We start from the raw sequence: 27,986 nt of genomic DNA, 5'->3' as shown, positions 1-27,986 counted from the left end.
ACCCTCCAGCATGACAATGCCACCAGCCACACTGCTCGTTTTGTGCGTGATTTCCTGCAAGACAGGAATGTCAGTGTTCTGCCATGGCCAGCGAAGAGCCTGGATCTCAATCCCATTAAGCACGTCTGGGACCATTTCTGTTAGTCACATGTCTGTGGAACTTGTTCAGTTTATGTCTCAGTTGTTGAATCGTGTTATGTTCATACAAATATTTACACATGCTAAGTTTGCTGAAAATAAACGCAGTTGACAGTGAGAGGACGTTTATTTTTTTGCTGAGTTTATATTACGTTGGGCTTTTTAACCCAATAGTTGCTAACTAGGAGTGGGATGTCAGGCTTTGATTGGATAGTAGACGGGAACTTTATGTTTCTGAAAGTTTGAGATGGGACACGTGGGGAAAAAATGCATTTACTTTCAGAAATGCTTGGTAGCTCGCTATCCACCTGTTGGAGAGCTCTTCACTAGACACTAAATTGAAGAATACACACCATAACTGGGAAGAACTGCCTGAAGTTGTCAAATAAGAAACCCTCGTTTTCATTTTCCATAGCAAAATATTTTACGACATTTTGCTACTGTGTACATTAATGAATATGACCCCAGTTTGACTGCTATTGACATTATGCAAATAAAGTTCATTAATGCACTGCCATGAAAAAAACACAAATGCATTGAGACCCAGTTAACCAGATGAATCAACATGGAAAAAAGGCTTATTATTGCCTCATGCACCAACATCAAATGTTTATAAACAGTTTGGAAACATTTTACTGGGTTCATCCTGTATTCATCTGTAAAATACATTTTAGTACACTACATACCATTGATGTATCTTAAAAAATGAAAACCATGAAATTTGTACAAAGGGGGCAGCAGGTAACCTAGCGGTTAGAGAGGCGAGCCAGCAACTGTTGGGTTGCCAGTTAGAATCCTGGGTCAGACGGGAAAAATCGGTTGGGAACTGCTCACAACTGGAGGGTTGCTGGTATCAAATCCTCAATGCCGTTACCTGCCTTTGTGCCCTTGAGCAAAGCACAACAACAGCCCCCCCCCCCCCCCAAAAAAAAACGATCTGTATGTGTAGGGATTGGGTTAAGAGCAGAAGTCAACTTTCGATTGGGCCTTGAGTGCAACTGACCAATAAAGTGATCCTAATCTTAAAATATACAGACAAAAGGAAATATCCACCGTGACAGTGACTTCAATACATTAGAGTAACTGCACTCTGGAAATATTTTCCACTGTCATGTTCATTAGCAGTGACAATTGATGAAGCCCCTACTTCATTTGGATATTTACAATGTCATCAGAAGTCATCTCTGTCGTTTACGAAACAGAGATCATTCAAATGAGGTCTGTCCTTATTTGGGGCAATCCTCAAACTCACACAAACACAAAATGGTGAAATCTTTAAAGGAATAGTGCTACTTAGCCAGAGTCAGATGAACTCGTGGGTTACCATTTTTGTGTCTCCGTGCGCAGTATGAAGGATGTTAGAGGTAGTTTCTCGAACCAATGCTAACGAGCGTTAGCGTAATGACTGGAAGTCTACAGGTACGCTAGCATGCCACATTGGCTCACAAAACTACCTCTTAACCACCTTCATACTGCACGCAGAGACAAACATCTCTTGGGTTTGTTGTCTGTAAAAAAAACAAGCATGTTCCCCCAACAGGGCTCTTTTGTTCTCCTGGTGTTCTCCCAGGGTCTCAGTGTGTGTTTGTGTTTTACAGTTTGAGTTTAGTCTCTTTGGCCTCCATGGCCTTGGTGGCAACCTCGGCTCGCTCTGACAGAAGGTCTGCTTGCTCAGCTGGTCCCTGCGACTGGGCATTCTTCAGTAGGAAGTGACTGATGAACAGCTTCAAGCCCTCCCGCAGCATTCCTAGCTTGGGAATTCCCGAAATCCTGAGGAGACCGAACACAATGAAAGACATTGATACCAGACGTTTCACATAGTCAACCGTCAGCGGTGCGGTTTTACAGGATAGCCGAAGTACAAGGAGGAGAGGTTTTCATGACTGGGAGAGAAGAGCAATCTGGCCCAGATAGAATTTCTTCTCAACAAATTATAGAATGACTCAGAAAATGTATACGTGATGAAAACACGTGTTTATCATTGATATACCCTGGCCTGTATGCAAAATGTCATTAACGGAAACTGAGAAACTCAGTCTAAACTCAGTTTGGACTGGAATGTGATGCATTACGTCACTCACCTTCCAAATATGTTTGTAAGATCCTCCATCTCTGTGTCTTTTAACAGCTTAGTCAATACCTGACGCAGGAACTTGACTTTAGGCTTGTCCAACTCACCAAACTCGATCACCTACAAAGAGACAAGAGCGAAAGTGCCACCAAAAGTTAATCCGAAGGCAAGTTAGCGAGCTGACGTTTGTAGTGGCAGTTTAAAGAAACCCGAACCACGGATTTGTTTCTCCTGGCCCATAGACTACTTTCAGAGTCAGAAGAAAACCTAACATTAGGTTGTAAAATACTGAACTTCCACTTTAACATTCATCAAATCACTTCCCTATGACCGGATTTCATCTCTATAACATGGTGTGTCAGACCTTGAGTATGGAGAGGGAGAGGCACTTTCTCCGGAGGAAGCGTGTGACCAGCTGGACCAGGTTGCTGAAGGTGCTGGTGGATAGGCTGGACAGGTCCTTGAATTTGTCCCACAGACTGAACTGAAATGTCATCTGGGGAAACATACAACAGAGGATCTGTGGGACTACTGGGGGTTTGGAGGATATGGAAGAAATCCAGCAGTCTATCCTAGTTCCCCATATCAATTCAAAAGCCTGGGGCCGTCTCAGAGTACCAGTGCATGTGCAATCATGTTCATTAAGATCCAAGAGAGAAAAAAATAACAGATCCCAGTTCAGCATACCTACTCTGAGACGCTTTATGAATACGGGCCCAGTATTACAATCCATGACCCATTCCAACCACAGGAGGTTTCTGAAGGGAGAACTACTCATAATAATTGCCGGAACATAGTGACTGGAATGGCATCAAACACCTGGAAACCATGCGTTTGATATATTTGATACCATTCCATGAACTCCGCTCCGGTCCTTACCACGTTCTCCCCAGTTAAAGGTGCCACCAACCTCCTGTGATTCCAACCCATTAAATACAGCAAGCAAACGCATAATCCTGATCTAATCCGCTTGTGAACACCAAACATTTGCACCGCTTCAGATGAAAGCTCTTTAATGGGACAATGGTTATCACTATCATAGATGGGGTAGTAACCTAAAGGGAAGCTTAAGGGGAAGTGAGGGGTTATGACCATTGTCTACTTTCACAGCATGAAACGAAACATCAGAAAGGTGCGAGAGGGAGTAGAGACACTCCCTTGTTTTCCCCACACCGTTGAGGTGAACTGAGGGTCATAGTTGGGTGGCTATAGAGTGAATGTCCCAATCACAATGCTATGGAGCAATTAAGAACCATCATAATGCCTGAGCAATCATTAAGCTCAGAGTAGGAGACTGTCCATGTTATCTTACTCAGTTTGATCTAAAAGGCTAAATTGATTGTAGATCAGCACTCTGAGAGGCTTTCTAATTGCGGGCACTGTTCTCTTACCTGGAACCGCCTGTCGTGCTCACAGAACTTCTCTCCCAGTACAGCATAGAAGGCATTGAAGCTCTTCTCCTGGAGGCAGCAGTCCATCAGCACGTGGACGATCTCCCTCTCCTGCTGGTCCTTCAGCCCCAGCCTGCGCACAGAAAATAACGTAGTGCCACATATTAAAACATGTAGCAGTGGCTAGCTTGGTATGCAAGCATTTCAATGTTGCAAAAAGGGTAGGGAAACAAAAACACACCGTATCAGCTTCTCAAAGGCATCGAGGTAATCCTCGCTGGTCATGATCACGCAGAATATATTTCGTCTGATGTCCGTGTTCATTCGCTGTTTCCGGGCCAGGTCTAAGACCTTGGCGCTGAACTGAGGAGACGGATGAAGGGAAATTGCCAATATGATCAGTAAAATACATTGAAAATGCTGTCCAGTTCAGAATGGCCACTCAAATGTTAATATGAAAGAGCTGCAGTAATGATTTAGTGGAGCAACAGGGGCCATGTGTATAAAACAGCTCAGAGTGGTCGTGCTGATGTAGGATCAGGTCTGCCCCTGTCAATATAATCTAACTCATTTTGATCTAAAAGACTAAAATGATCCTAAACCAGCATGCCTACTCTGAGACACTTGATGCATACGGCCCCAGATCTTTTAGGTTTTTTTGTACCTTTCCTTCTGCAGTAGTCTGTTTTGAGGTCTTGTTGCCCTGGTCACCCATCATGGGGAGTCCGGACCACGATGAGCCCACGATCCACCAGCGGCCCACCTGCTCTGCAGCCAGGAGGTTTTCCAGGGAGACCCTCAGCTTTACATCACTGCCCCCCGAACTCTGGTGGATCTGAACTCAACAGTTACAACTCATTCACAATGAAGTTTCCCCCAAATAGAGCTCTAGGATCAATTTCTCCTTACCCAATCCCAACCTTCAATGTTAGTGGGGGAAATGCAAAACTGACCCAAGATCAGTGTCTAGTGGCAACCCCACCTTACTTCTTCATGCTCCCCTAATCTGGGTGCTCAAACCTATCACATAAACTGCTAAATGAGATTATAGCGCCCCCTGGCGGTTTTAGCTAAAAGATACCAGGGGAAACGTCAACAAGGGAAGAATATTTCATGGCTGAGCAAAGAATGGTTTTGAGGATATGGTATGACAGTTGTAAAGGCGTAAGTCAATCAGATCCGTAACCCACCAGAGTTCTCTGCAGCTTTCTGAGTCTCTCAACAGGCTCTGGGTCGTAGCCAGGGATCTTCCTCATATCGTTGTTCTTCAGAGCCAACATGGTCTCCAGCATGAAGCGCACCTAAAGATTGAGAAGATATTCAGAAGAGAGTTGGCTTGCTAATACATTTGACTTGCAAGTTGCTCTGGACAGGAGTCTCTGTCAAATGACCAAAATGTAAATGTAAAATGACCCTGGTTGAATAATGTTACCAACAATGAGGTGCGTATAGACAGCGGGTGATGTTGAGAGTGGTGTTGCTGTGACAAACCGTACCCTATTTTCGTCCTGGAACTTGGTGCCCACACCACTGGCCTTGCTCTGGGCCTCAGAGATGAGTTCTTTCAGCGCAAGGGCATCATCCTTCCGCAGGGCGAATCCTACGTTCTTCAGCACGAACAGGACCAGCTCAATGTCCTTCTCGGCGAAGGCCCCCAAAAGCATCTTCAGGATGTCAAAGATGAGGAGGGCGTGCACCACCTGGAAGTTGTAGAGATGTGCCACCATGGCCACCAGGTTGTCACACTCCTTGCCTTCGCCGGGGCTCTTGTACAACTCGGCGAACTGCCGCACCACCGTCTCCAAGAAATTAGCCCCCACCTGCAAAATGGTACATCATGTCAAAGGTCAGAAAATAGAGCAAAGAAGTCAATGGAACCCAGAATGCTGGGGGCATGTGAATGTGTGTATGTGGCTATTTACTGATGGGTGGGGAGTAAACAAGACTGAAAGAGATAATGCTAATAGGAAGGTGTGAATTGCTACTTCACCATTCATCAAAAGGGGAGGAATTAGGTTATAAAGGAACTGGAGACAAGTCACACTGAGGACGTAAATCAAACAAACCACAAGCTAACGATCTTTCACAGGTTAAATGGTTACTCCTTTTCTCACACCGACTGTTACAAAATACTATTTTCTTCTTTCTGTGCTCTTATCAGAAGAGCATACAGGGGTGAACTAAAGGTGAACTAAAGGTCACCAAGAGAGAACAGAGGTCTAGACATTTATACCTGCTACCAATCCATTAGGATTCAACTGTCATTTATAGCTGATTGTGACTAACCCCCTCACTTATAAATTATGCCTATGTCCCAAAGAGCAACATATTCCATATAGAGTGCTACTTTTGACCAGAGGCCTGCACTATATAGGGAATAGGGTGCCATTTGGGACACAGCTGTGTGTGTGTTGAATGACAGGTAATTGTGTTGATGCGGTTCGAACCTACCTCAAGCCCCACTGTGTGATGCAGTATGCTGACAAGCAGGACGTGTTCCATGAGCAGTCTGTCAGGCATCAGGGCTGGGGTGACACAGGCTGCCAGGAGAATCTCCGTCAGGGTGTCGTTCATGTCCTTCCGGCTGGAGCTCATGTACAGCTCTTCCAGCTGGCCACTGATGGACGCCATGTTGGCCTCACTGAGCCTACGGAGGAGAATGCAGCACAGGACAACAATGTTTGAACCAAGATGGACACCAAAACACAAGACTCGGGGTTGTATGTTTACATTTGACATTTTAGTCATTTAGCGGACGCTCTTACTCAGAGCGACTTACAGTAGCAACTGTATACATTTTCACACTGGTCCCCTGTGGGAACCGAACCCTGGCATTGCAAGCTCCATGCTCTACCAACTGAGCTACACAGGCATCTCAGAGTAGGAGTGCTGATTTAGGATGAGTTTAGCCTTTTCGGTCGATTACACGGACAGGGGGGACCTGGACCCGTATCCACAAAGCATCCCAGAGTAAGTGTGCTGATATAGGATCTGTCCATATAATTGTATTCATTATGATCTAAAAGCTCAATCTGATCTTAGATCAGCATTCCTACTCTGAGATGCTTTGTGGATACAGGCCCAGATCCTAGATCAGCACTCCTACTCTGAGACGCTTGATACATATGGACATTGAGCACCCCTTGCACCAAAATATGAATTGAGACAAATCCAGTGTGACATCAGATAAAACAGTGCCACGGTACATTGATTAAGATGAAAGAGCATATAGTAGTCAATATCATCACACCATTACCTGTTCACAAGTCCTTTGACTTGTCTCTTCAGTCTCTCCAACTCAGCTCTGCGCTTATCATCCCCGGTGTCCCGTAGGTGAGGGGGCACGTATTTTCCTGCTGACGGGACAGCCTATACACACAGAGTAGTGTTTCATTCCCAGTCTATACATTTAGGTCCGGTTTCCCAGACACAGATTAAATCTAATGCTGGACTAAAAAGTGTTTTCAGCAGAGATTCTCCACTGAGCTTGATTATTTTTTGTCCAGGACAAGGCTTAATCGATGTCTTGGGAAACAGGTCCTTAAATTTAGCTAAAATTCACAAATTAGATTCGAATTGGGCAACTTACAGTGTCAGCTTTCGGCCCTGCAAGCGTTGAGTCTCCACTCTCAACTCCCTCATCCTTTACATTCTCTTCTTCCGAAGCTATTCCACCACTCTCATCCATCTCACTTTCGCCACCCTCATCCATCCCATCTTCTTCCTCCTCATCTATCTCATCTTCCTCGATGGTATCCAGGTCTCCATCTCTGCCTAGTTCACTGCCCTCCTCTTCCGAGTCATCTCCTTGTTCTTCCTCCTCATCGCCGGACATTTCAGATTCACTGTCTTCCAATTTCCTTAATTTCTCTTTGGCAATGTCCATGTCATCATCACTGTCATGCATTATCCCCGAAGCTGCCGATCCAGCATCCAGCACCCCCAAAATGTAATCCAGTCCATCATCAGCGAATGACTGGGGAAGTTTTTGTTTGTTTTTCCTTTTGTTATACCCAAGAGATCTCTCCAACCTCTTAATTTCTCTGTCCTCAGCAATATTTGCTTCCAAAAGGGCTTTTTTTCTTGATTCCTCAAGTTTGTTTCTTTTCTTTTCTTTCTTAGAAGGTTTCTTAGGTCCTTTTTTCTCAGCCTTCTCTCCTGCGGCAGTCACAACAGGAGTTGACTTGGGTTGTTGAGATACTGGCTCGTCTTCCTTTACTTTTCCATTAACCTTCTTTGTTTGTTGTTTATCAGATAGGGTTGCAACTTCCACACTGTCACCAGTGGATGCTTTGAGAGCCTTGTAGCCTTCATAGTGATTCTTAATTTTAGCCTTTTTCATCTTTCTTTGCTCCTTACGAATTTCTTTTCTATTTTTCTTCTTAACAAATCTCAAGCCACTGCCATCTTCCGTTTCTTCAGTTTCATCACAGCCTACCTTACTTTTTACAAAGTCGTTAACTGTCATCATATACTTTTGCAATTTACCAGTGTCTTTCTTTCCTTTCCTCTTTGCTTTCCCCTTGCCTTTCATCTCTGCAACAGATATTACTAACTATCGTTAACTACCTAGCTATGCTATTATTATTACTTGGCGAAAGACACTGACTTTTATAATTATATTATTTTCTGTGTCTCACCGAGTTTAAAGCGTGGCGAGAAGCAAACACGCTTGTTTATGAAGCAAGAAAAGCTTGTTTATGAAGCAAAGAGGTACCAAAAAGGTTCAAATAAATAAAAATATAAAACCTACCAGTCGTTACCTTGGAACACATGAAATATATACACAAAACTATCTTAAAACGTCAAATTATAGACACGTGTATATTCATGACGGTAGCCATTGATGTTGACAATCGACCCAGGAAACACACACACCGTGGGGTAAAACAGCTTCCGGGTCATTATTTTTCGTCGAGGATTGATGATGTAATTTATTTTGGGGCGTTTTTTTGGGCGGTGGAAAATGAGCGGACTTCGTTGGAACGGCAACAGTGAGCTTTGGCTGTTACCTGAGCTGTTTTTCGTTTGACCATAGACAGGTTTTTATGGACGTTAGTTGTACGACTAGTGTGTAGTGAGGCAATTTACTTGCATTTGCAATATGAAGAATGGAAGAAGACGATGTTACTATCAGAGAACAGAATTTCCACAGCCAAGTTCGAGAATACATTGTAAGTTCGTCTCGCTAGCTTGCTAACGTTTGATATGTGGCGATGCTGCTTACAGCTGACAGGTCAAAACTAGCTAAGCTAACTTTGGCTTGTTAGATAGCAAGTTGCACGTAACTAGCTACCAGTGCCAATAGTCTAAGGTTACCCACAATGTAAACGGTTGACTATGCGTTCAAAATGTATAATAGTAGTTAACTAGCTAGCTGGTTAGCTCGCTTTTATTTGAGCTCCACATCGATGGTTAGCCACGTTAAATATCCAATTTTTTTTAGATATTTTTTTATTTCACCTTTATTTAACCAGGTACGTTAGTTGAGAACAAGTTCTCATTTATAACTGCGACCTGGCCAAGATAAAGCAAAGCAGTGCGACACAAACAACAACACAGAGTTACAAATGGAATAGACAAAACATACAGTCAATATCACAATAGATAAAAAGCCTATAGACTGTGTGCAAATGTGGTAGGATAAGGGAGGTAAGGAAATAAAATAGGTCACAGTGGCAACATAATTACAATTTAGCAATTAAACACTGGCGTGATAGATGTGCAGAAGATGAATGTGCAAGTTGAGATACTGGGGTGCATAGGAGCAAATAAATAAATAACAGTATGGGGATGAGGTAGTTGGATGGGCTATTTACAGATGGGCTATGTACAAGTGCAGTGAGCTGCTCTGACAGCTGGTGCTTAAAGTTAGTGAGGGAGATATTAGTCTCCAGCTTCAGTGATTTTTGCAATAAGTTCCAGTCATTGGCAGCAGAGAACTGGAAGGAAAGGCGGCCAAAGGAGGAGTTGGCTTTGGGGGAGACCAGTTAAATATACCTGTTGGAGCGTGTGCTACGGGTGGGTGCTGCTATGGTGACCAGTGAGCTGAGATAAGGCGGGGCTTTACCTAGCAAAGACTTATAGATGGCCTGGAGCCATCTATAAGTCTGGCGACGAATATGAAGCGAGGGTCAGCCAACGAGAGCATGCAGGTCACAGTGGTGGGTAGTATATGGGGCTTTGGTGACAAAATGGATGGCACTGTGATAGACTGCATCCAATTTGCTGAGTAGAGTGTTGGAGGCTATTTTGTAAATTACATCGCCGAAGTCAAGGATCAGTAGGATAGTCAGTTTTACGAGGGTGTGTTTGGCAGCATGAGTGAAGGATGCTTTGCTGTGAAATAGGAAGCCGATTCTATATTACATTTTGGATTGGTTAATGTGAGTCTGGAAGGAGAATTTACAGTCTAACCAGACACCTAGGTATTTGTAGATGTCCACATATTCTAAGTCAGGGCAGGTGCTGGTAGTGATCGGTTGAAGAGCATGCATTTAGTTTGACTTGCAGTTGGAGGCCACGGAAGGAGAGTTGTATGGCATTGAAGCTCATCTGGAGGTTAGTTAACACAGTGTCCAAAGAAGGGCCAGAAGTATACAGAATGGTATCAAGAGCGACATCATTGATGTATACAGAGAAAAGAGTCGGCCTGAGAATTGAACCCTGTGGCACCCCCATAGACTGCCAGAGGTCCGGACAACAGGCCTTCCGATTTGACACACTGAACTCTGTCTGAGAACTAGTTGGTGAACCAGGCGAGGCAGTCATTTGAGAAACCAAGGCTGTTGAGTCTGCCGATAAGAATGTGGTGATTGACAGCCGAAAGCCTTGGCCAGGTCGATGAATACAGCTGCACAGTATTGTCTCTTATCGATGGAGGTTAAGTAAGTTAGCTAGTTAATTAACTAGTCATTGTTCAATATGATGGTAGCGGCTACCCAATTAGCTTTCCACATTGCTTGCCTTAATCCATTAGGATTATTATCTTGCTAGCTAAGAGCTAGGACAGTAACAGTTAAACACACTAAACTTGTTCTGATAGAGCTGCCTCTTACATGTTGCTCTCTTGGGCGTAACGTTGTTGTTCAACTCAAGCTCTCATATTCTAACTATGTAAAACTGAAACTGCTTGACTATGCTGTCCTATGGATGTGTTAATACTTGCTTACCCAAACTCGGCCCTGCGGACCCCAGGAGATGCTAAATATTTGTTGTTGCCCTAGCTGCTGATGCAAGTAATCAACTAATCATCAAGCGTTGGTTATGTGAATCAGCTGGTTATGTGAACCATTGGGGTCCCCAGGACCGAGTTTCGTAACCGCTGTCCTAATTATAACTTGTTTAGCCTACTTATGTCACTGGCGTCACACGTTTGACTTTCACGTGTATATGACTTTAAAGTGTATTTGCAGCTAAACCAGGGTGTATAGGGTTTCTTGCACCAGACAGGCCAGAGCGTGTTATTGATATGTGTGAAGTAATAATGACATGAACTGCAGGATGGCACTTCAATGCCCCCTTACCTTCAGAGTCATTCCATGTCATTTCAGCAAGCCATTACACCCACTGTCTCAGATGGTTCTGAAATCAATTCTGCAGTTAGAAACAGATTAGTATTCCTGCCAAATTATCTTGTTAAAATTGTATTTGATCTCTGTAGAAATGAAGCTAATTGATTGTACCCAAATAGTCCCTTTACATTTTTAGAATAAACATAATATTCAATAAATATAGTTCCCAACATCTGATTTGAACCAAACTTATTTTTACTTTTGAGTAAAATGTGAAGAATCCAATACAATTGTCAAAGCCACTCACAGAACCCATATACCCCACGCCAATCCCACCCTAACAACCAGTATACAGTAAACTGTAAGTTCTCTGTCTGACAAGTACTATCAAATCAAATTTTATTGGTCACATATACATGGTTAGCAGATGTTAACGGGAATTTTGCTAAATGCTTGAGCTTCTAGTTCCGACAGTGCAGTAATATCTAAGTAATGTAACAGTTTCACAACAACAACCTTATACACACAAGTGTAAAGGGATGAATAAGAATATGTACAAATTAATATATGGATGCGTGATGGCCGGCAGCATAGGCAAGATGCAGTAGATGGTATAGAGTACACTATATACACATGAGGTGAGTAATGTAGGGTATGTAATCATTATATAAAGTGGCATTGTTTAAAGTGACTAGTGATACATTTATTACATCCAATTATTAAAGTGGCTAGAGATTTGAGTCAGTATGTTGGCAGCAGCCACTCAATGTTAGTGATGGCTGTTTAACAGACTGATGGCCTCGAGACAGAAGCTGTTTTTGAGTGTCTCGGTCCCAGTTTTGATGCACCTGTACTGACCTCGCCTTCTGGATGGTAGTCGGGTGAACAGGTAGTGGCTCGGGTGGTTGTTGTCCTTGATCTTTTTGGCCTTCCTGTGACATCGGGTGATGTAAGTGTCCTGGAGGGCAGGTAGTTAGTCCCCGGTGATGTGTTGTGCAGACCTCACTACCCTCTGGAGAGCCTTACGTTTGTTGGTGGAGCAGTTGCCGTACCAGGCGGTGATACAGCCCCACAGGATGCTCTTGATTGTGTATCTGTAAAAGTTTGAGTGTTTTCGGTGAAAGCCAAATTTCTTTAGCCTACTGAGGTTGAAGAGGTGCTATTGCGCCTTCTTCACCACGCTGTCTGTGTGGGTAGACCATTTCAGTTTGTTCGTGATGTGTACGCCGAGGAACTTAAAACTTTCCACCTTCTCCACTACTGTCCCATCGATGTGGATAGAGGGGTGCTCCCTCTGCTGTTTCCTGAAATCCACGATCATCTCCTTTGTTTTGTTGACGTTGAGTGTGAGGTTATTTAAATTCTTGACGCTACCCATCCCTTTAGCGGGATAATTGTCATTAACAACCGCTGAATTGCAGAGCGCCACATTCAAATAATATTACTAAAAATATTTATATTCATGAAATCACTAGTGCAATATAGCAAAACACAGCTTAGCCTTTTGTTAATCCACCTGTTGTGTCAGATTTTTTAAATATGCTTTACAGCGAAAGCAATCCAATCGTTTGTGTAAGTTTATCGATCACTAGACAAAGCATTATGAACACCTAGCATCAAAGTAGCTTGGTCACAAATCAGAAAAGCAATCAAATGAATCGCGTACGGATGTTTTCATTCACGAGACTCCCAGTTACACAATAAATGTTAATTTTGTTCCATAAAGATTATTTTTATATCCAAAATACCTCTGTTTATTTGGCGCGTTATGTTCAGAAATCCACAGGCTCAAGCGGTCACGACAACGCAGACGGAAATTCCAAATAGTATTCGTAATCTCCACAGAAACATGTCAAATGCTTTTTATAATCAATCCTCGGGTTGTTTTTAAAATATTTAATCAATAATATATCAACCGGCACTGTCTCTTTTTCAGTAGGAGAGGGAGACACAATGGCTGCCCAAGCTCTGTTGCGCAAGCAAAACTCATGCGAACACCTGATGCGATGTTATCTTTCTCGCTAATTTTTCAAAATAAAAGCCTGGAACTATGTCAAAAGACTGTTGACACCTTGAGGAAGCGATAGGAAAAGGAATCTGGTTGATATCCCTTTAAATGGAGCGAAGGCAGGCTATGGAATATGGAGCTTTCAAAGTAGAAGCCACATCCTGGTTTGATTTTCCTCAGGTTTTCACCTGCAATATCAGTTCTGTTATACTCACAGAAGATATTTTGACATTTTTGGAAACTTTAGAGTGTTTTCTATCCTAATCTAGCAATTATATGCATATTCTAACATATGGGCCTGATAAATAGGCTGTTTCATTTGGGAACGTTATTTTTCCAAAAATAAAAATAGTGCCCCCTAGCTGAAAGAGGTTAACTGACACCACACTCCGAGGGCACTCACCTCCTCCCTGTAGGCCGTCTCGTCGTTGTTGGTAATCAAGCCTACCACTGTTGTGTCGTCCGCAAACTTGATGATTGAGTTGGAGGCATGCGTGGCCACGCAGTCGTGGGTGAACAGGGAGTACAGGAGAGGGCTCAGAACGCACCCTTGTGGGGCCCCAGTGTTGAGGATCAGCGGGGTGGAAATGTTGTTGCCTACCCTCACCACCTGGGGGCGGCCCGTCAGGAAGTCCAGTACCCAGTTGCACAGGGCGTGGTCGAGACCCAGGGTCTCGAGCTTGATGTCGAGCTTGGAGGGCACTATGGTGTTAAATGCCGAGCTGTAGTCGATGATGGCCTGACTTCCGGCGCCGACAGAGATGGCCGCCTCGCTTCGCGTTCCTAGGAAACTATGCAGTTTTTTGTTTTTTTACGTGTTATTTCTTACATTAGTACCCCAGGTCATCTTAGGTTTCATTACATACAGTCGAGAAGAACTACTGAATATAAGATCAGCGTCAACTCACCATCAGTACGACCAAGAATATGTTTTTCGCGAGGCGGATCCTGTGTTCTGCCTTACAAACAGGATAACGGAGCGGATCCTATGCAGCGACCCAAAAAACCGACTCCGAAAGAGAGGGAAACGAGGCGGTCTTCTGGTCAGACTCCGGAGACGGGCACACCGTCCACCACTCCCTAGCATTCTTCTTGCCAATGTCCAGTCTCTTGACAACAAGGTTGATGAAATCCCAGCAAGGGTAGCATTCCAGAGGGACATCAGAGACTGTAACGTCCTTTGCTTCACTGAAACATGGCTCACTGGAGAGACTCTAGCCGAAGCGGTGCAGCCAACGGATTTCTCCACGCATCGCGCTGACAGAAACAAACATCTTTCTGGTAAGAAGAGGGGCGGGGGCGTATGCCTCATGGCCAACGTGACATGGTGTGATGAAAGAAACATACAGGAACTCAAATCCTTCTGTTCACCTGATTTAGAATTCCTCCCAATCAAATGTAGACCGCATTATCTACCAAGAGAATTCTCTTCGATTATAATCACAGCCGTATATATCCCCCCCCAAGCAGACACATCGATGGCTCTGAACGAACTTTATTTAACTCTCTGCAAACTGGAAACGATTTATCCGGAGGCTGCATTCATTGTAGCTGGGGATTTTAACAAGGCTAATCTGAAAACAAGACTCCCTAAATGTTATCAGCATATCGATTGCGCAACCAGGGGTGGAAAGACCTTGGATCATTGTTACTCTAACTTCCGCGACGCATATAAGGCCCTGCCCCGCCCCCCTTTCGGAAAAGCTGACCACGACTCCATTTTGTTGATCCCTGCCTACAGACAGAAACTAAAACAAGAGGCTCCCACGCTGAGGTCTGTCCAACGCTGGTCCGACCAAGCTGACTCCACACTCCAAGACTGCTTCCATCACGTGGACTGGGAGATGTTTCGTATTGCGTCAGATAACAACATTGACGAATACGCCGATTCGGTGTGCGACTTCATTAGAACGTGCGTTGAAGATGTCGTTCCCATAGCAACGATTAAAACATTCCCTAACCAGAAACCGTGGATTGATGGCAGCATTCGTGTGAAACTGAAAGCGCGAACCACTGCTTTTAATCAGGGCAAGGTGTCTGGTAACATGACCGAATACAAACAGTGCAGCTATTCCCTCCGCAAGGCTATCAAACAAGCTAAGCGCCAGTACAGAGACAAAGTAGAATCTCAATTCAACGGCTCAGACACAAGAGGCATGTGGCAGGGTCTACAGTCAATCACGGACTACAGGAAGAAATCCAGCCCAGTCACGGACCAGGATGTCTTGCTCCCAGGCAGACTAAATAACTTTTTTGCCCGCTTTGAGGACAATACAGTGCCACTGACACGGCCTGCAACGAAAACATGCGGTCTCTCCTTCACTGCAGCCGAGGTGAGTAAGACATTTAAACGTGTTAACCCTCGCAAGGCTGCAGGCCCAGACGGCATCCCCAGCCGCGCCCTCAGAGCATGCGCAGACCAGCTGGCCGGTGTGTTTACGGACATATTCAATCAATCCCTATACCAGTCTGCTGTTCCCACATGCTTCAAGAGGGCCACCATTGTTCCTGTTCCCAAGAAAGCTAAGGTAACTGAGCTAAACGACTACCGCCCCGTAGCACTCACATCCGTCATCATGAAGTGCTTTGAGAGACTAGTCAAGGACCATATCACCTCCACCCTACCTGACACCCTAGACCCACTCCAATTTGCTTACCGCCCAAATAGGTCCACAGACGATGCAATCTCAACCACACTGCACACTGCCCTAACCCATCTGGACAAGAGGAATACCTATGTGAGAATGCTGTTCATCGACTACAGCTCGGCATTCAACACCATAGTACCCTCCAAGCTCGTCATCAAGCTCGAGACCCTGGGTCTCGACCCCGCCCTGTGCAACTGGGTACTGGACTTCCTGACGGGCCGCCCCCAGGTGGTGAGGGTAGGCAACAACATCTCCTCCCCGCTGATCCTCAACACTGGGGCCCCACAAGGGTGCGTTCTGAGCCCTCTCCTGTACTCCCTGTTCACCCACGACTGCGTGGCCAAGCACGCCTCCAACTCAATCATCAAGTTTGCGGACGACACAACAGTGGTAGGCTTGATTACCAACAATGACGAGACGGCCTACAGGGAGGAGGTGAGGGCCCTCGGAGTGTGGTGTCAGGAAAATAACCTCACACTCAACGTCAACAAAACTAAGGAGATGATTGTGGACTTCAGGAAACAGCAGAGGGAACACCCCCCTATCCACATCGATGGAACAGTGGTGGAGAGGGTAGCAAGTTTTAAGTTCCTCGGCATACACATCACAGACAAACTGAATTGGTCCACTCACACAGACAGCATCGTGAAGAAGGCGCAGCAGCGCCTCTTCAACCTCAGGAGGCTGAAGAAATTCGGCTTGTCACCAAAAGCACTCACAAACTTCTACAGATGCACAATCGAGAGCATCCTGGCGGGCTGTATCACCGCCTGGTATGGCAACTGCACCGCCCTCAACCGTAAGGCTCTCCAGAGGGTAGTGAGGTCTGCACAACGCATCACCGGGGGCAAACTACCTGCCCTCCAGGACACCTACACCACCCGATGTCACAGGAAGGCCATAAAGATCATCAAGGACATCAACCACCCGAGCCACTGCCTGTTCACCCCGCTATCATCCAGAAGGCGAGGTCAGTACAGGTGCATCAAAGCTGGGACCGAGAGACTGAAAAACAGCTTCTATCTCAAGGCCATCAGACTGTTAAACAGCCACCACTAACACTGAGTGGCTGCTGCCAACACACTGACACTGACTCAACTCCAGCCACTTTAATAATGGGAATTGATGGGAAATGATGTAAATATATCACTAGCCACTTTAAACTATGCCACTTTGTTTACATACTCATCTCATTTGTACATACTGTACTCGATACCATCTACTGTATCTTGCCTATGCTGCTCTGTACCATCACTCATTCATATATCCTTATGTACATATTCTTTATCCCCTTACACTGTGTACAAGACAGTAGTTTTGGAATTGTTAGTTAGACTACTTGTTATTACTGCATTGTCGGAACTAGAAGCACAAGCATTTCGCTACACTCGCATTAACATCTGCTAACCATGTGTATGTGACAAATAAAATTTTATTTGATTTGATGCACAGCATTCTCACATAGGTATTCCTCTTGTCCAGATGGGTTAGGGCAGTGTGCAGTGTGGTTGAGATTGCATCGTCTGTGGACCTATTTGGGCGGTAAGCAAATTGGAGTGGGTCTAGGGTGGAGGTGATATGGTCCTTGACTAGTCTCTCAAAGCACTTCATGATGACGAAAGTGAGTGCTACGGGGCGGTAGTCGTTTAGTTCAGTTACCTTAGCTTTCTTGGGAACAGGAACAATGGTGGCCCTCTTGAAGCATGTGGGAACAACAGACTGGGATAGGGATTGAGTGAATATGTCCGTAAACACACCAGCCAGCTGGTCTGCGCATGCTCTGAGGGCGCGGCTGGGGATGCTGTCTGGGCCTGCAGCCTTGCGAGGGTTGACACGTTTAAATGTTTTCCTCACGTCGGCTGCAGTGAAGGAGAGTCCGTATGTTTTAGTTGCGGGCCGTGTCAGTGGCACTGTATTGTCCTCAAAGCGGGCAAAAAAGTTATTTAGTCTGCCTGGGAGCAAGACATCCTGGTCCGTGACAGGGCTGGTTTTCTTTTTGTAATCCGTGATTGACTGTAGACCCTGCCACATACCTCTTGTGTCTGAGCCGTTGAATTGAGATTCTACTTTGTCTCTATACTGACGCTTAGCTTGTTTGATTGCCTTGCGGAGGGAATAGTTACACTGTTTGTAATCGGTCATGTTTCCGGTCACCTTGCCCTGATTAAAAGCAGTGCTTCGGGCTTTCAGTTTCACGCGAATGCTGCCATCAATCCACGGTTTCTGGTTTGGGAATGTTTTAATCGTTGCTATGGGAACGACATCTTCAACGCACGTTCTAATGAACTCGCTCACCGAATCAGCGTATTCGTCAATGTTGTTGTCTGACGCAATACGAAACATATCCCAGTCCACGTGATGGAAGCAGTCAGTCTTGGAGTGTGGAATCAGATTGGTCGGACCAGCGTTGAACAGACCTCAGCGCGGGAGCTTCTTGTTTTAGTTTCTGCCTGTAGGCAGGGATCAACAAAATGGAGTCGTGGTCAGCTTTTCCGAAAGGAGGGTGGGGCAGGGCCTTATATGCGTCGCGGAAGTTAGAATAGCAGTGATCCAAGGTTTTTCCAGCCCTGGTTGCGCAATCGATATGCTGATAAAATTTAGGGAGTCTTGTTTTCAGATTAGCCTTGTTAAAATCCCCAGCTACAATGAATGCAGCCTCCGGATAAATGGATTCCAGTTTGCAAAGAGTCAAATAAAGTCAGTTCAGAACCATCGATGTGTCTGCTTGGGGGGGAATATATACGGCTGTGATTATAATCGAAGATAATTCCCTTGGTAGATAATGCGGTCGACATTTGATTGTGAGGAATTCTAAATCAGGTGAACAGAAGGACTTGAGTACCTGTATGTTATGATCACACCACGTCACGTTAACCATGAAGCATACGCCCCCGCCCCTCTTCTTACCAGAAAGATGTTTGTTTCTGTCTGCGCGATGCGTGGAGAAACCAGTTGGCTGCACCGACTCCGATAGCGTCTCTCCAGTGAGCCATGTTTCCGTGAAGCAAAGAACGTTAGTCTCTGATGTCCCTCTGGAATGCTACCCTTGCTCGGATTTCATCAACCTTGTTGTCAAGAGACTGGACATTGGCGAGAAGAATGCTAGGGAGTGGTGCTAGGGAACAGCATTCTTACATAGGTATTCCACTTGTTCAGATGCGATTGCGTCGTCTGTGGGCCTATTGGGGTGGTAGGCAAATTGGAGTGGGTCTAGGTTATCAGGTAGGGTGGAGATGATATGATCCTTGACTAGTCTCTCAAAGCACTTCATTGTGACAGAAATGAGTGCTACGAGGCGATAGTCGTTTAGCTCAGATACCTTCGCTTTCCTGGAACAGGAACAATGGTGGCCCTCTTGAAGCATGTGGGCACAGCAGACTGGGATAGGGATTGATTGTATATGTACGTAAACACACCAGCCAGCTGGTCTGCGCATGCTCTGGGGATGCGGCTAGGGATGCCATCTGGGCCAGAAGCCCTGCGAGGGGTTAACACGTTTAAATGTTTTACTCATGTTGGCCACGGTGAAGGAGAGCCCACGGGTAGCACGGACCATGTCAGTGGCACTGTATTGTCCTCAAAGCGAGCAAAAAGTTGTTTAATTTGTCTGGGAGCAAGACATCGGTGTCTGTGACGGGGCTGTTTTTCTTTTTGTAATCCGAGATTGACTGTAGACTCTGCCACATACGTCTCGTGTTTTGAGCCTTTGAATTGCGACTCTACTTCGTCTCTATAGTGGCGCTTGCTTGATTGTCTTGCGAAGGGAGTAGCTACACTGTTTGTATTCGGCCATGTTTCCGGTCACCTTGCCATGATTAAAAGCGGTGGTTCGCGCTTTGTTTTGTACACATGCTGCCATCTATGGAGCTGCGGCTTGGACTATACCATCTTCATCCTATGTAATGCTGTGAATCAGATTTTTTTTTTTCCCGTTCAGAGAACTTACCCGTTGAAGTTACTTGCGTTATTTATAAATTATAGGGCTGTGAATGGTCAGGGACTAGGATTGTTAACCGTTAATCTGTAAACCGTCAGTTTTGTGTGTGAAAATTTACAGTTGAAGTCGGAAGTTTACATACAGTTAGGTTGGAGTCATTAAAAATGTTTTTTCAACCACTCCACAAATTTCTTGTTAACCAACTATAGTTCTGGCAAGTCGTTTAGGACATCTGCTTTGTGCATGACACAAGTAATTTTTCCAACAGCTGTTTAAAGACAGATTATTTCACTTATAATTCACTGTATCACAATTCCAGTGGGTCAGAAGTTTACACACACTAAGTTGACTGTGCCTTTAAACAGCTTGAAAAATTCCAGAAAATTATGTCATGGCTTTAGAAGATTCTGATAGGCTAATTGACATCATTTGAGTCATTTGGAGGAGTACCTGTGGATATATTTCAAGGCCTACCTTCAAACGTAATGCCTCTTTGCTTGACATCATGGGAAAATCAAAAGAAATCCAAGACCCCAGAAAAAAATTGTAGACCTCAAAGTCTGATTCATCCTTGTGAACAATTTCCAAATGCCTGAGGGTACCACGTTCATCTGTACAAACAATAGTACGCAAGTATGAACACCATGGGACCACGCAGCCGTCCTACCGCTCAGGAAGAAGACGCGTTCTGTCTCCTTGAGATGAACGTACTTTTTTGAGAAAAGTGCAAATCAGTCCCAGAACAACAGCAAAGGACCTTGTGAAGATGCTGGAGGAAACAGGTGTAAACGTATCTATATCCACAGTAAAACGAGTCATATCAACATAACCTGAAAGGCCGCTCAGCAAGGAAGAAGCCAGTGCTCCAAAACTGCCATAAAAAAAGCCAGACTACGGTTTGCAACTGCACATGGGGACAAAGATTGTACTTTTTGGAGAAATGTCCTCTGGTCTGATGAAACAAAAAATAGAACTGTTTGGCCATAATGACCATCGTTATGTTTGGAGGAAAAGGGTGAGGCTTGCAAGCCGAAGAACACCAACCCAACCGTGAAGCACAGGGATGGCAGCATCATGTTGTCGGAGTGCTTTGCTGCAGGAGGGACTGGTGCACTTCACAAAATAGATGGCATCATGAGGGAGGAAAAGTTTGTGGATGTATTGAAGCAACATCTCAAGTAGAGGTCGACCGATTATGATTTTTCAACGCCGATACCGATTATTGGAAGACCAAAAAAGCAGATACCGATTTAATCGGCCGATTTATAAAAAAAGAAGAAGAAAAAAGAGAAAAAATATTTTTTTAATTATTTTATTATTTGTAATAATGACAATTACAACAATACTGAATGAACACTTATTTTAACTTAATATAATACATCAATAAAATCAATTTAGCCTCAAATAAATAATGAAACATGTTCAATTTGGTTTAAATAATGCAAAAATAGTGTTGGAGAAGAAAGTAAAAGTGCTAACGTAAGAAAGCTAACGTTTCAGTTCCTTGCTCAGAACATGAGAAAATATGAAAGCTGGTGGTTCCTTTTAACATGAGTCTTCAATATTCCCAGGTAAGAAGTTTTAGGTTGTAGGAATTATAGGACTATTTCGCTCTATACCATTTGCATTTCATTAACCTTTGACTATTGGATGTTATTTTAGGCACTTTAGTATTGCCAGTGTAACAGTATAGCTTCCATCCCTCTAGTTAGCATGCGCTAACTAGCTAGCCATTTCACTTCGGTTACACCAGCCTCATCTCAGGAGTTGATAGGCTTGAAGTCATAAACCGCGCAATGCTTGACACAACAAAGAGCTGCTGGCAAAACGCACGAAAGTGCTGTTTGAATGGAAGTTTACCCGCCTGCTTCTACCTACCACCACTCAGTCAGATACTTGTATGCTCAGCCAGATTATATGCAACGCAGGACACGCTAGATAATATCTAGTAATATCATCAACCATGTGTAGTTAACTAGTGATTATGATTGATTGTTTTTTATAAGATAAGTTTAATGCTAGCTAGCAACTTACCTTTGCTTACTGCATTCGCGTAACAGGCAGTCAGTCTCCTTGTGGAGTGCCATGAGAGAGAGGCAGGTCGCTATTGCGCTGGACTAGTTAACTGTACGGTTGCAAGATTGGATCCCCTGAGCTGACAAGGTGAAAATCTATCGTTCTGCCCCTGAACAAGGCAGTTAACCCACCGTTCCTAGGCCGTCATTGAAAATAAGAATGTGTTCTTAACTGACTTGCCTAGTTAAATAAAGTTATACAAAAATATATATATATATTTCATATATATATATATATATTATATATATATATATATATATATATTATATATATATATATATATATATTATATATATATATATATTATATATATATATATTATATATATATATATATTATATATATATATATATTATATATATATATATATATATATATATATATAATTTATATATATATATATATATAATATATATTATATATATATATATATATATATATATATATATATATATATATATATATATTATATATATATATATATATATATATATATATTAAAATGCAAATCAATTTATAACATTTTTGACATGCGTTTTTCTGGATTTTTGTTTTGTTTTTCTGTCTCTCACTGTTCAAATAAACCTACCATTAAAATTATAGACTAGTCATTTCTTTGTCAGTGGGCAAACGTACAAATCAGCAGGGGATCAAATACTTTATTCCCTCACTGTATGTATGTATGTATGTATGCATGTATGTATGCATGTATGTATGTATGCATGTATGTATGCATGTATGTATGCATGCATGTATGCATGCATGTATGCATGCATGCATGTATGCATGCGTGTATGCATGCATGCGTGTATGCATGCATGTATGTATGTGTGTATGCATGTATGTATGCATGCATGCGTGTGTGTGTGTGTGTGTGTGTGTGTATTATTATTACTATATATATTTTTTAGCCATTCTTTATCTATGCGTACTTTAGCCAGGTTGAATGTGTCTTGTCTGCCTGCACTCTTGCTGACTCTTGTCGTGTTGTGTAATGTGGAGATGGTGCTGATAGTGCTGCCGTTGCTGCAGAGGAGGATGATTCTAACGTTAGGCCTAGTTGCTGTCTGTCTGACTGTCCGAAGGGGAATGTGGGATATTTCTGTCAATGCTGGGTCTCTGAGGACCAGGGTTTGGGAATGGCACTCTGAAAATTTAATTCAGTCGTTGTTAGAACGCCTAATAATACTGAATGAACACTTATTTTAACTTAATATAATACATCAATAAAATCAATTTAGCCTCAAATAAATAATGAAACATGTTCAATTTGGTTTAAATAATGCAAAAATAGTGTTGGAGAAGAAAGTAAAAGTGCTAACGTAAGAAAGCTAACGTTTCAGTTCCTTGCTCAGAACATGAGAAAATATGAAAGCTGGTGGTTCCTTTTAACATGAGTCTTCAATATTCCCAGGTAAGAAGTTTTAGGTTGTAGGAATTATAGGACTATTTCGCTCTATACCATTTGCATTTCATTAACCTTTGACTATTGGATGTTATTTTAGGCACTTTAGTATTGCCAGTGTAACAGTATAGCTTCCATCCCTCTAGTTAGCATGCGCTAACTAGCTAGCCATTTCACTTCGGTTACACCAGCCTCATCTCAGGAGTTGATAGGCTTGAAGTCATAAACCGCGCAATGCTTGACACAACAAAGAGCTGCTGGCAAAACGCACGAAAGTGCTGTTTGAATGGAAGTTTACCCGCCTGCTTCTACCTACCACCACTCAGTCAGATACTTGTATGCTCAGCCAGATTATATGCAACGCAGGACACGCTAGATAATATCTAGTAATATCATCAACCATGTGTAGTTAACTAGTGATTATGATTGATTGTTTTTTATAAGATAAGTTTAATGCTAGCTAGCAACTTACCTTTGCTTACTGCATTCGCGTAACAGGCAGTCAGTCTCCTTGTGGAGTGCCATGAGAGAGAGGCAGGTCGCTATTGCGCTGGACTAGTTAACTGTACGGTTGCAAGATTGGATCCCCTGAGCTGACAAGGTGAAAATCTATCGTTCTGCCCCTGAACAAGGCAGTTAACCCACCGTTCCTAGGCCGTCATTGAAAATAAGAATGTGTTCTTAACTGACTTGCCTAGTTAAATAAAGGTATACAAAAATATATATATATATTTCATATATATATATATATATTATATATATATATATATATATATTATATATATATATATATATATTATATATATATATATATATATTATATATATATATATTATATATATATATATATTATATATATATATATATATATTATATATATATATATATAATTTATATATATATATATATATATATATATATATATATAATATATATTATATATATATATATATATATATATATAATATATATATATATATATATATATATATTAAAATGCAAATCAATTTATAACATTTTTGACATGCGTTTTTCTGGATTTTTGTTTTGTTTTTCTGTCTCTCACTGTTCAAATAAACCTACCATTAAAATTATAGACTAGTCATTTCTTTGTCAGTGGGCAAACGTACAAATCAGCAGGGGATCAAATACTTTATTCCCTCACTGTATGTATGTATGTATGTATGCATGTATGTATGCATGCATGTATGCATGCATGCATGTATGCATGCATGTATGTATGTGTGTATGCATGTATGTATGCATGCATGCGTGTGTGTGTGTGTGTGTGTGTGTGTATTATTATTACTATATATATTTTTTAGCCATTCTTTATCTATGCGTACTTTAGCCAGGTTGAATGTGTCTTGTCTGCCTGCACTCTTGCTGACTCTTGTCGTGTTGTGTAATGTGGAGATGGTGCTGATAGTGCTGCCGTTGCTGCAGAGGAGGATGATTCTAACGTTAGGCCTAGTTGCTGTCTGTCTGACTGTCCGAAGGGGAATGTGGGATATTTCTGTCAATGCTGGGTCTCTGAGGACCAGGGTTTGGGAATGGCACTCTGAAAATTTAATTCAGTCGTTGTTAGAACGCCTAATTCCAGATCATGCTGCATGTCGACTAATTAATGAATTAGCCTAGTTTGTGGCGTTCGTTCAAATTGGAAATGTTGGCCTATCTCGTGTCAAACTATGATGACTTATGGTTTAACCCAGTCTTAGGGCCTTTTTACATGAACAGTGAATAGTATATGTGAAGTAAGATCTGCCTTCGACATCAAATGCAACTATTCTGTTTACACAATTTGCTTTGGGTGTGGTGTGGCCTGTAACCTGATTCATAAAGTCTCTCAGACTAGGAGCGCTGACCTAGGATCAGTTTCAACTTTTGGATCATCATGAATAAGATCACACGGACACAAGGGACCTGATCCGACATCGGCGGTCCTACTCTGAGACGTAGACTGGGCATGTATTCATTAAACAAGACAAGGTGCTGTTGAATAATGGGCAGCAACAGTGTCGGCACCGTCCCACCCAGGCTATTCGTTCCCTGTATGAGTGAATTACCTAGACTTGAGAGAGGCCTTTCCGGGGGGGGGGGGGGGGGGATCTGTAACCTGATCAAGGCTACATGCATGACTGGTATTCATCCAGGCAACTATCCCAACTTCCGTCAATCATAGCTGTCCTAAGGAACTAACTCCATGTATACAGTACATGATGCCAATGATGCATATCCTAGCACACTAGCTTTCATAGACCACGTGTCGCCTGTTTATTGTATTAGTATAGTAAATGTAGTAGTACCATATCAGGTTCCTGAAATGGAGCCCCATCGGCCCTGGTCAAAAGTAGTGCGCTCAGTAGGGAATAGGGAGCCATTTGGGATGGCGCCCATGTTTGTAGGGGAGGCTAATAAAGTGTGTCAAGTTGTGCTACGCGTTCACGTCAGCGCCATGCCGGATATTGTAAACCTTGATCATGTATGTACACTAGGGCAGTTTTCTAAGTGTTCATAATTGTTTTTTGTTTGTCTTTTCAGATTTGTTTCCTACTGTTTGCGGTACTCTACATTGTGTCGTATTGCATCATCACCAGGTACAAGAGGAAAACAGGTTAGTGGTCATGTTCTGTTTTTATGGTGAATATTGTACTTAAAATAGCAAAATATGCGGTGGTACCAACTTCACATCTATCAATAAAAAACATCTATGTAGTACTCGCACACCTAATACTTGCACACACAGTCCTATTTGTTTCCACAGCAAATATTGCAAAGCTCTGTCTTTTGTTCATGCTGTGTTTGCACATAGACCCTCACATGTGTAAAGACTGTATATGACTATGTAACGTACATTAGACACACCTCATGGTAAATGAGTGACGAGGAGCTGACCTGTGTCTGACTGACAGAAAGACATATCCCCAACCCAGCATATTATACTATGAGACTTGTACCTGGTGAAAATGCATGTACATCTGATGCATTTCCAGTAGTGGACAGCAAATGCAATAACCCTTTTGATATTCATTCAGAGGGAAGCAATTCTCTCAAGATGAACGTATATGGCTTTCCATATTATGTTCCATACGATGCAAATAATGACCCCACACCCACATTGAAGTGTGTTGATATTATAGACAGATGGTCCATAATCATGTGTAAAAAGGGTCCTATAGCCAGCCTAACTGCAAGTTGGACAATATGTAGAATCAAAGACGAATCACTCTAACGAGGCGTCGTGAAGTCTGTTCTACACCCGTTGTTCTTGGACAAATGTGGGATGCCCAGGTCGCCCTGGTTTCTCGAAGCTCCTTTAAAAGTAGACCACGTCAAAGATTCTCTGGGGATTGTTGTGCCCACAAAAGCTAGGTTGTTCTTTTCTCTGCACCCAGTACAGTAGCTAAACTATCCCAAATGGCACCCTATTCCCTACATAGGCCTTGTGGACACTGGTCAAAAGTAGTGTACTATATAGAGAATATATTGCCGTTTGGTACTGGTCCGTAGACTAGGACTGTAGGAAAATGGGACTCCCTAAGTTTCATTGATGCATTAATTGTCGTACCATCTGGGATTTGAACCAGGCAACATGAGGTTTGTAGTCCCAAGAGGCCCATTGGCTGTCTCTGTAAGGTTCACTTGCTGTACCTGCTGTGACTAAGTGGTTTCCCCTCCCTCAGATGACCAGGAGGATGAAGATGCTGTCGTCAACAGAATATCGTGAGTGGAACTACTTTCAATAAAGCGGTTGAGCAATAGCTTTACTTTTAGTATCTCAGTGTTTCCTGAACCGATCCTCGTGACCCTCAGCCATTCCACATATTAGCGCCTGATTCAACGAGCCAACCAATCAGCAAGTCCTGTTTTGATGAATCAGGTGTGCTAATGTTGGAATAAATCAGATATGTGGAACAGCTGAGGGTCAGGCAGTCAGGTTTTGGAGAAACAACAGCGTAGCCTGTCTCGGTTTGAATGGCTGATGTGACTGATGTGGCTGATGTGACTTGTCACGTTGCATCACCACTGCACGCAGGGCCTGACACAACTCTGGTAATAAAGCAATAACAATGGCCTTTACGTGGCCATATGTTTGCGGCCCCCTTTGTCATTTGTCCTCTTTGGTCCAGCTGACGGTGATATTGCAAGGGGAAACGGCTGAGCCAAGTAAATGGTTCAACATTTTAAATGAATTAGGTTCTCAAGCCATATATCAAAGCGGCGACCTTGCCCGCCTCCCGCGGAGAACCAGAGCAGATGGTGTGGTGTCGTCCTCTGGGCAGCAGAATCTGGCAACCTCCACGTGTAGGCTGCAGCCCAGGCCCCTGCTCGGCTGGGATGCCAGGTTGTCGGGGGGGGGGGGGGGGAGGGTCATCTTGAGATTTAGCTCATAGATACTGAAGTGGCCATCCGCACCACTAGTATTTAAGCTAAGTTGTCGACTGTGGTGCGTCCCAAATTGATCCCTATTCCCTATGTAGTGCTGTGCACTACTTTTGACCAGGGTTTATAGGGCTCTGGTCAAAAGTAGTGCACTATATAGGGAATAGGGGGCCATTTGGGAGGCTCCCTGGGACACTCAACAACTTCATTCCCTTATTGTTAATCCCTGTCACACTGTATACACCGGCAGAGTCGCTATTAATGCGACGTGTAATCTAACACTAATCCTTAAATGACAGTTGGCCGGCCTACAGTTATACTTGAGTAATACAATTTTGTCAAATGATTCATAGCCCGCTGCATGAATGTCGCCATTGTATGTATTTGAATGCTGATGTGCAGAGCTGTGACA

The 27,986-nt window shown here is 43.2% G+C and overlaps 2 protein-coding genes across 7 annotated transcripts in view; one reads left to right on the top strand and one right to left on the bottom strand.

Moving 5' to 3' along the window:
- Positions 1-685: 685 nt before the first annotated feature.
- On the bottom strand, positions 686-8,531 carry LOC139367215 (nucleolar protein with MIF4G domain 1). Its single transcript, XM_071105414.1, has 11 exons — positions 7,190-8,531; positions 6,857-6,969; positions 6,052-6,247; positions 5,097-5,420; positions 4,791-4,901; positions 4,265-4,435; positions 3,842-3,963; positions 3,601-3,733; positions 2,574-2,705; positions 2,220-2,329; positions 686-1,908 (listed from the first exon to the last, which is right to left on the bottom strand). Exons 1-11 carry the CDS (start codon positions 8,132-8,134, stop codon positions 1,731-1,733), a joined length of 2,535 nt encoding a protein of 844 aa, XP_070961515.1. The 5' UTR covers positions 8,135-8,531; the 3' UTR covers positions 686-1,730.
- Positions 8,532-8,543: 12 nt separating this feature from the next.
- The window catches only part of LOC139367213 (limb development membrane protein 1), a 77,218-nt gene continuing 57,775 nt past the window's right edge, over positions 8,544-27,986 (top strand). For 5 of the 6 annotated variants that reach the window (XR_011626848.1, XM_071105412.1, XM_071105410.1 and 2 more), the window contains exons 1-3: positions 8,547-8,774; positions 25,733-25,805; positions 26,875-26,914. Coding sequence is in view for 5 of the 6 variants with exons in the window: in XM_071105412.1 (XP_070961513.1) it covers positions 8,712-8,774; positions 25,733-25,805; positions 26,875-26,914 (176 nt within the window). In the remaining variant the exon portion in view is untranslated. Of the gene's footprint in view, positions 8,775-25,732; positions 25,806-26,874; positions 26,915-27,986 lie in introns of all 6 variants that reach the window. The other variant, XM_071105411.1, reaches the window with a different exon arrangement.

Source organism: Oncorhynchus clarkii, chromosome 15 (assembly GCF_045791955.1).
Source record: "Oncorhynchus clarkii lewisi isolate Uvic-CL-2024 chromosome 15, UVic_Ocla_1.0, whole genome shotgun sequence".
Lineage (NCBI taxonomy): Eukaryota > Metazoa > Chordata > Actinopteri > Salmoniformes > Salmonidae > Oncorhynchus > Oncorhynchus clarkii.
Note: the sequence above shows the minus strand (reverse complement) of the source record. Positions and strands in the feature narration are given on the sequence as shown.